Source organism: Notolepis coatsorum (genome assembly GCF_963971535.1).
Source record: "Notolepis coatsorum genome assembly, chromosome: 18".
Classification (NCBI taxonomy): domain Eukaryota; kingdom Metazoa; phylum Chordata; class Actinopteri; order Aulopiformes; family Paralepididae; genus Notolepis; species Notolepis coatsorum.
Window position 1 is genome coordinate 87,514,168 of NC_140182.1, and position 9,230 is coordinate 87,523,397.

The 9,230-nt window shown below is 47.9% G+C and overlaps 1 protein-coding gene across 1 annotated transcript in view; it reads right to left on the minus strand.

Annotated features, from left to right (window-relative positions):
* Window positions 1-9,230, minus strand: part of LOC311245482 (DENN domain-containing protein 2A) — a 48,793-nt gene that overhangs the window by 32,206 nt on the left and 7,357 nt on the right. Inside the window, exons 2-3 of the mRNA XM_084335333.1 lie at window positions 3,346-3,432; window positions 294-1,337 (exon numbers count right to left, since the gene is read on the minus strand). Of these exons, the coding sequence (XP_084191459.1) occupies window positions 294-1,337; window positions 3,346-3,431 (1,130 nt within the window). The 5' untranslated portion in view covers window position 3,432. The remainder of the gene's footprint in view (window positions 1-293; window positions 1,338-3,345; window positions 3,433-9,230) is intronic.

The following is a 9,230-nucleotide window of genomic DNA, read 5'->3' on the forward strand; positions in this document are numbered from 1 at the left end:
CCTCCCTGTCCTCTCTGTCCCTCCCTGTCCCTCCCTGTCCTCTCTGTCCCTCCCTGTCCTCTCTGTCCCTCCCTGTCCTCTCTGTCCCTCCCTGTCCTCTCTGTCCCTCCCTGTCCCTCTCTGTCCCTCCCTGTCCTCTCTGTCCCTCCCTGTCCCTCTCTGTCCCTCCCTGTCCTCCCTGTCCCTCCCTGTCCTCTCTGTCCCTCCCTGTCCTCTCTGTCCCTCCCTGTCCTCTCCGTCCTCTCTGTCCCTCTCCGTCCTCTCCGTCCTCTCCGTCCTCTCACATCTCTGACCTGTTATTGCTGTCCCGTGGCTTATCAGCCCAGGGTCTCCGGAAGACTCCGGGGGGCGGACAGGTGGGTAAGGGTGGAGGAGGGATGGAAGGCAGAGGGGGCAGGTTCCTCTTGCCCTTCCCCGAGCCGAGCCCTGAGGCTGGGGTGCTGGGCGGGCTGTGGTGCTGGAAGGTTCTCTGGGGTTTGGGTAAAGGGTTTATAGACGGAGCACCAGGCTCAGTGTACACGCTCTCTGGGTCCCCCTCCCTCCTCCTCCTCCGAGACCCTCCAGGCCGAACCACGTCCAAGGTCCCGAATATAGGCTCGTTGGACCTCTTCTCCGCCTCCTCCTGCTCCTCCTTCGAAGGAGGGCAGAAATAATTCCCGGGGAATGCCAGGGAAGGTTTGGCAGGAACCTCCTTCATCGCCTGCTCCAGTTTCTTAATATGAGTCAAAACAGATTTCTTGTCCTGGGGCGGTTCCGTGGGCTTAGCCCCTCGCGGCCCTCGCTCCAGAATCACCTCTTTATCTTTAGTCGTCGGGCCTTCGGGAGATTTAGGCCTCGAGTCCCCCAGCCTTCCTGCGCTCTCCTTCCCCGAGTCCTGTCTCTCCCGGCTGGCAAACCTCTTGCTGTCTGTCCGCTGGACCTGGACCTCATCCGTCTTCCTCACGGCCTCCGCCTCCTTCTGTCCCGGAGCGGTCAGCGAACACGGTGCTGTGGACGGCGCGGCCGGCTCCTTCTTGCCCTCCCACTGGGAGATCTTATCCCGTATGCTGGCGGCGGGCTTCAGTCCCGCGGGGCTCTTGTTCAACTTGCCACACAGCCCGTTCTCCACGGTGGGTGGTGTCCGCGGGTCGGCGGTAGTGGCTCTCTTGTGAGCCAGCATGCTGTCGGGGGGTCCCAAGCTGTCACTCAGGCCGAGCGGAGGGGAGAGGGGGCGCTTGGTGGCTGTAGCCGTGTCCCTCCTGTCTCTGTCTCTGTCCCCAGGCTCCCTGCACACCTCTGGCCGCTGGGGCGCCGCCGATGACGGAGCCTCCCCAACCTTTAAGCCACAGCACTGGAGCCTAGTGGGAGAACACACATGCACACACACACACACACACACACACACACACATGCACACGCATACGCACACAGACACAAACAAACACACACACACACGCACACGCACACAGACACACACACACACGCACACGCACACATGCACACGCATACGCACACAGACACAAACAAACACACACACACACTATCTTAATTCAGCCCAGACAAAATAACAGAGAATATGACCACACTGCACTACACACTACACCACACACAGTCACTATTTGTCAAATGTAATACATTATAGCATAATTACATAATGGAGATGTCATTATTCTGTCTGGTTGTCATGAATTAAGACACTTTGCTTAACCCTGTGCTTTGCATATCTGTGAGAAATGGCCAGACATTAGAGGCACTTATGCTAATGTCCAAATGGTACTTTGTTTTACGGGGTAAACATGGGAATTCTTGTTAAAGCCGCCCGGGCCTGTGTTTGGTGCTCGTGTCAAAGCTCTGAGTCACTCCTGGGAGATTACTGGGTCGTGACTGTTTGAACTCTGGGTTTAGGGTCAAAGTTTACAAGCTCCACACACTGCTCTTTCTAGGGAGCGGATGAGCTTGTCCACAAAAAAAAAGGAAAAGGGGAGGGGTGGGGGGCTGGGGTCGGGGGAGTGTAGACGTGCTTCTTCTAGTCTCCGATCCTGACCCACTACTCTCTCTTCTGGCTCACCGCCCATTCATCAAATGACTGGGTTCCCAACAAATGCAGGAAGCGCGGCCCCGCCGGGCGACTCCTGATGACATCGCTGGATATGAAAATGAATAGTCATCCAATCTGCAGGAAATCTCTGGGGGGAAACGACCAATTCCGTGAGAGGATTTCGAGAGGTGGAATAAAAATAGGAGTAATAGGAATTACATGATTTTTGGAATCATGACTGGGACCGACGAGGAAGTAAAACCTCAAAAAATAAATTCGTTTTTTTATTAGTTCGACTTTTCTCACTTTCTGTTCTTTCTTTTCCTGGTTGAAGCAGCAGTTCTTTATTTTTTCTTTTTCTTTTCTTTCTTTCTTTCTTTCTTTCTTTCTTTCTTTCTTTCTTTCTTTCTTTCTTTCTTTCTTTCTTTCTTTCTTTCTTTCTTTCTTTCTTTCTTTCTTTCTTTCTTTTTCTTTTTTTTTTTACAAAAGATGAAGTGATGGAGGGGGGGGAAACTAGGTCAAATTTGAAAGCCAAGAAAATGGGAAATGGAGGGGGGTGTGGTAAGTAAAGGGGGAACAGACAGAGGGTCAAAGAGAGAGAGAGAGAGAGAGAGAGAGAGAGAGAGAGAGAGAGAGACGGAAATCTGTCCGTAGAGACAATCTCTTGTCTTGGCAAAATCCAAATCCGTCATTAATCCGAAAAGCGCCAACATGTAGCCTGTACTGTTGATTCTAGTATTGCTAGAGAAGCAGTAGGGTTCACAGAGAGTGACCACAGCGGTATTAGACAATGTCACAGCAGGGGGCCCACGCAGCGACTTAACAGCATCCAGATGGCCAGGCCTGCCCTGTTACTACTGCTTCTCTAATGGGAGGGACTGCCTTCAGCTGGAACTCAGAGCCATGTGGAATTCTATGATCGCTGAGGGTAATTGGAAATTCAGGCCCACATATCTTTCTAGTGGAAAACATGTATGGGGTTTATGGATGGAATGTTGGATGTCAGAGCAGGAGTGAAGTAGTGTACTTAAGAGCCACGGTCACTGGTAGTAGCCACGGCTAGACCAGTGGGACGGAAACGCGAATTAATATGATTTGATTGAGCGGTCGTCTGGTAATCGAAAGGTTCCCGGTTATATTCTGGCTTCTCCCGTCAAAGTGTCCTTGAGCAAAGACACTTAACCCCTAACTGCTCCCAATGAGCAGGTTGGCACCTTCGCCGTCAGTGTGTGAGTGACTGGGTGAATGTGAGGCATAAGTTGTAAAGCGCTTTGGATAAAAGCTGCTATATAAATGCAGTCCATTTACTATTTACCATGTACACCTACCCGTTGACTGATTGGTAGATACAGTTGTCAGTGTTTGTACAGAGCAGCAGAGCCCTCCCACCAGTCATGGTGCTAGCAGCCGGCATCCTGGACAAGACACACAAAAAGAGAAAGACGAACATACAGTCAGTCAGAAGTAAGCGTTTAATATTTAATATTGTGTAATATTAAAGGGATGCTTCACCTGATTTATTATGCATATAATGTCACACATACAAATCCCAATACTTTAAACTTTTTTTTCTTCTTTTTATCTACTTTTTTCTCCCATTTTCTATTTTTCTCCCATCCCTATTTCGGATCGTCCAATTCTACCCTCCCCTGTCTCGAACATTCCTACGCAGAGGCCTGTATGTCCCAGCCTGCAGAACAGCTCTGCCCGAGTGCCTTACAACTGGATCAAATCTGGACATCGGCGACGGAATTAGTTCGAAAGAAAACGCGGCTATAATACCTTTGAATTGGGTATACAGTATACAGAGTATCAATAACCAAAAATGAAGCTTGTGTGAACATTTATGACGAGTTATGCAGTGATGTACAGTAGTTATCAGAAAAGTAAACCAACTGTCTGTCTGATGACGGCTGCATGCATCGTTGTCGTTTCCATGGTCACGGTGAATAAACAAGGCTACACGGACGGCGTGAAATCGTTTTCAGTTCTTATTTATAAAAGAGACTAAAAGATGTGGGGGGAATCGATAACATCATATTAGTTGTTCAGTATACTGTAGGTAGCACCGGTTAGAGGAAATGTTTGACGGTGGAACGGCGTCCGACGTTCTGCATAGTCAGCCTCCGCGGCCCATGTGGCATCAGAAAACCATACGGAAAATACGGGAGGATCCCAAACATAATATAATTAAGCTCCATTAGGAAAACATGGGCGGCATTCCAATGCGTGAGCAGGGCATTCAGTTCAGTTCCCTCTTCAGAGGAACCTTCAGAGCTGTATCTCTCGTTCCTCTTTTTCACTCGACCAGAAAAGATTTCTTGAACATATTCATGTACTGCTGACCTTTTTGTTTTTGCCCTCCGTATCCTTCAAGCGGGCAGAGTCCAGAAGATGACTTTCTTAATGTGTGTGTTTTCCAGTGCGGAAACATTTCCCCTGTTCCTTATTATGGTGAAAGCCGCCAGTGCCAAGGCGAGTGTGAGAGGACATGCCTGGCCAGTGTGAAATCATTATTTGGTCCATTTGTCAAAACGTAATTAAACCAGACCTTCGTCTCGGAGCATAAGCTGGGCCAACCGTGAGTCCCACGTCAAACAATGACCAGGTCCATAAACACTGGCCAGCCTACAAACACTTGTTTCAAGTTTCAAGTTTCAAGTTTCTTTAATAGTTGTCATACAGAAGTACAGAATACTTTCAGTAAGAAGCATTTTGTATGAAAGTATTCTGTACTTCTGTATGACAACTATTAAAGAAACTTGAAACTTGAAACTTGAAACAAGTGTTTGTAGGCTGGCATTAGTAGTGTGGAGGGTCCTGGCCCCTGATTTGAGACAGGTGTTAACATGCAGGAGACCATAGGTCAGGGCCAAGGCCTGGTACGGTTTACTAACACTGTTCCAAGGCCTGGTATGGTTTACTAACACTGTTCCAAGGCCTGGTATGGTTTACTAACACTGTTCCAAGGCCTGGTATGGTTTACTAACACTGTTCCAAGGCCTGGTACGGTTTACTAACACTGTTCCAAGGCCTGGTATGGTTTACTAACACTGTTCTAAGGCCTGGTATGGTTTACTAACACTGTTCCAAGGCCTGGTACGGTTTACTAACACTGTTCCAAGGCCTGGTACAGTTTACTAACACTGTTCCAAGGCCTGGTAGGTTTTACTTAACCTCTTATCAAGTGGGCAGAAAAGTGGCAATTTTTTTACTTGAACTTGAGGACTGCATACTTTTTTTGCAAACCAAAACAACATACTTATATACTATATATATACTTATAGCACATGCATGAGCCTGGTCTCTTTTGAAAGATGACATTCTGAAGTTTCTGATTCCAGAAAAGAAATTCACTTTTAGTGCTAACGTAATAGAGTAACATAGGTCTGAACTTGAGTTGTAGGAAAACTTGTTACTCAAGTTTTTCTGTAGTAGTTATAGTTAGTAGTCCAGAGGTAGTATTTCCCCAGAAGGTGGTATGACTTACAAATCCTTATGCCTTATGTAGTACATGTCCAAATTTCATAAAGATCCATTCAGAAATGAGTGATTAGGAGTGATTTTGGTAAACTGTGTACAAAAGAAAAACTGAGTTTTTCTCATAGACTTCAATTCATGCGGCTGTTTTTCTCTTCCTGTTTTCGCTCGTCAGTTTTTTTTTGTTTTTTAGATTCATACATCCCCACGTGGTGTTTCATTGGTAAGCCACACTCATTGGCTACAACGATCCACAATAATTTTCTAGATCGGATCTAGATTGACGGAACTACTGCGCCAAGAGTCGGGAGTGGTATTTTGCGCAATACCGTGTACTTTGCACAAGCCTCAAATACCGGCATGTAACTCGAGAACCGCTGAGCGGATTTTGTCGGATTTTCTCGCTATCGACAGGCAACAAATAAGCCTTCAATTCGATATATATATTGTGTTACAAAATATGCACACCCGAGCCACTAGGGGTCGCCAAAGTTCCGGTGGGCAAATCGTCCCTAAAAAGGTCCCGCCGGCGGGCTGTTGCATGCTAAGTTAAGATTTGTTTCACCTTATAGATTCACACTGTTGCAAATGGACATAGACACACAAAAAGATACACATGCACGCACACACACACAGACACACGCACGCTGAACATGCTGAAACCCATCCTCCAGAGTGACATTTGTGAGGATATGGGGATACCCGTATCAAGCAAGCATGTATACATGCATGTGTGTGTGTGTGTGGTGTGTGTGTGTGTGTGTGTGTGTGTGTGTGTGTGTGTGTGTGGTGTGTGTGTGTGTGTGTGTAAGAGAGAAGAGAGCGCAAGAGAGAGAGAGAGAGAGAGAGAGAGAGAGATAGAGAGAGAGAGAGAGAGAGAGAGAGAGAGAGAGAGAGAGAGAGAGAGAGAGAGAGAGAGAGAGAGAGAGAGATGGTGCATGTGAGACGCTGGCCAGATGTGTTAGGGGGGCTTCAGGGCATTAGTGTGGGCCGTTAAACATTTCCTGAGCACTGCCTGCCCCTAACCCCCCACCACCCTATCCCCCAATAACCCAGCATTACTCTGACACCTCTCTCCCCAGCTCCCTGAGCACGCAGGGAATGCAGCCTAAATGTGTCTGAATTCCACACATCGCCGTCCCCAAAGTCACCAAAATATGCCAAGATTTGGCAAATGTAAAGAAGCGGCCAAAACGTCCGGACTCTTCCCTGAGCTTAACGACATAATTGGACCTCTGGGTCGAGTTTTTTTTAAACAATTCCAGGCTTGTACTGTATGCTTTCTTTTTTGTTCCTGCAAAAAAAAGGCTAATTGGACTATTGAATAGTCCTCTGATATAGCGTCCTCTGATTTGAAGCACATGTCAAAATATGTCAATTGGTAACGTGGCAAAATGTTTTCTCTCTCAAACACCTCCTGTCTTGTTTTTCCTCGTTGTGTCTGTGTTGCCTATATACCCACCTCCTCTCTCCTGTCCAAGGCCTAGCGCCCCCCCCCCCCCTCAGAGAGCAGAGAGAGGGGGAGACAGAGGAGGAGGAGGAGGAGGAGAGGAGGAGGAGGAGGAGGAGGAGGAGGAGGAGGAGGAGGAGGAGGAAGAGGAGGAGAGTTTGCGTCAGTCCTCCATCGGCCTGCAGGCCCAAATGATTTTCAGCTGTGAGTTCTGAGTTGAGCGGAGTTGAGCGGAGCGGGGGTCACATGTTCAACCCATTTTTTCCCTCTTCCTTCTTTTCTCCTTACAGAAACCCAACTGGAAAAAAACATTATGACCAAAAATTAAGAACAGAAACCCAGCAAAGGAAGAGAGAGAGGGGAGAAGGGGGGGGTATACTGTAAAGAATGTTTGCAGCCTCAGAAAAGTGTAGTTTTACATGTAATTTATTTTCTGGGCAAGGGAGGGAGGGTGTTGCATATCACGGGGGGGGGGGGTAGATGGGAGGCGATGTGGGGGGGGGGGGGGGGTTCAGGGGAGAGGGAGGGCGTCACAAAGGAGGAGAAAGTGGATATTGTATAGAATAATACTAGTATAGAGTTTCACTGTGAAAATAGTGCAGACTTTTAGGCTGCTTTCACTGTTTAGAGCCCCAAGGACGCAAAACTGAGTGCTGGCGACTCGAGTAGTTCAAGTTTCAAGTTTCTTTAATAGTTGTCATACAGAAGTACAGAATACTTTCATACAAAATGCTTCTTACTGTTACGCTCCAGAGACTGTGCTAGACTTCAAACTAGGAAACGAATCCAGTGCTCCTACCTAGAGTTAACCCTTTCACTACCACACTACCAAAGGGTTAACCCTTTCACTGTGACAATACAGAATGTTAACCCTGTCACTACCACACAACCGAAGGTTAACCCTTTCACTACCACACTACAGACGGTTGGGAGTGAAAGGTTAACCTTCGGTAGTGTGGTAGTGGAAGGGTTTAAAGCATATTCAGTATTTGAGACATTAACTCTGAAACCGAGTAACACTTGGTTGTCAAGTTGAGTGTTACTGAGCATGTCCTCGCACTCTCATAACCCAGATTCTACTCACTTGTGGGGTTACTTGCCAAATGACTCCTACAACTAACGCTAGCACTTCCCAAATGAAGCCGCCCTTCCCTCTGAAACCTGTCAAGCAGCGCCTCTGCATCTTGTAAAAGCAGTAAATCTGACAGCATAGCCAGTTTTACAGGGTTAGGTTACTGGGGAAACTCTATTGGGGAGAAGAACAAGCCTCGACTAAGGCCTTTGTTTTTCTGAAGCCATTGGCAGCCATTGTCATCCCTGACCCCGGAGCAAGATGGCCGCCATAACAATGCTGTGGCCGAGGGAAGCCATCTGCTGGGGCAATAAAAACATCACGGGGGAGGTGTGACCTGGATGACCTTTACCTGCCCCGCCCCCCGACGTTCGCTGTGTGACGTGTGATTGGTGTGACGTACAGGCCATGTGTGCCCTGGCCGAGGATGTATAAGGAAGGGGTATTGTTGAGCAGGGGCCGGGTGGATGTATGGACACAGGAGGTGAGGGAGAGATCCACCCCGTCTAACGGAGGCATGGTGGAATGGGATCAGCGGACCGATGACCTTTCTGATATTCACTCAAACAGACTCTTCTCTGGTAGTCCTGAATGGCATCATCCTCCGTCAAAACATAATATCAGCATTCCACTCTTCAAAACCACCTCGTTGATTCTGTGCCAGCCTTTAGACCGTAGTGAGCACAGATCATAGTCTTAGCCCGTATCTAAAGCCTAGGATCAAATCACCCGTTGATTCTGTGCCAGCCTTTAGACCGTAGTGAGCACAGATCATAGTCTTAGCCCGTATCTAAAGCCTAGGATCAAATCACCCGTTGATTCTGTGCCAGCCTTTAGACCGTAGTGAGCACAGATCATAGTCTTAGCCCGTATCTAAAGCGTAGGATCAAACCACCTGTTGATTCTGTGCCAGCCTTTAGACCGTAGTGAGCACAGATCATAGTCTTAGCCCGTATCTAAAGCCTAGGATCAAATCACCCGTTGATTCTGTGCCAGCCTTTAGACCGTAGTGAGCACAGATCATAGTCTTAGCCCGTATCTAAAGCGTAGGATCAAACCACCTGTTGATTCTGTGTGAAATAGTCAAACGGAGAGTATAAGCCTTGGTCTTAGCCTCAGACAAACAGGACCTGTGCCTTTTTGAACAGCATATGGGGCTAAAAGGCCTGAGGCCATAGAGAGAGATAGTGACAGAGGCAGCCTGGGTCAGT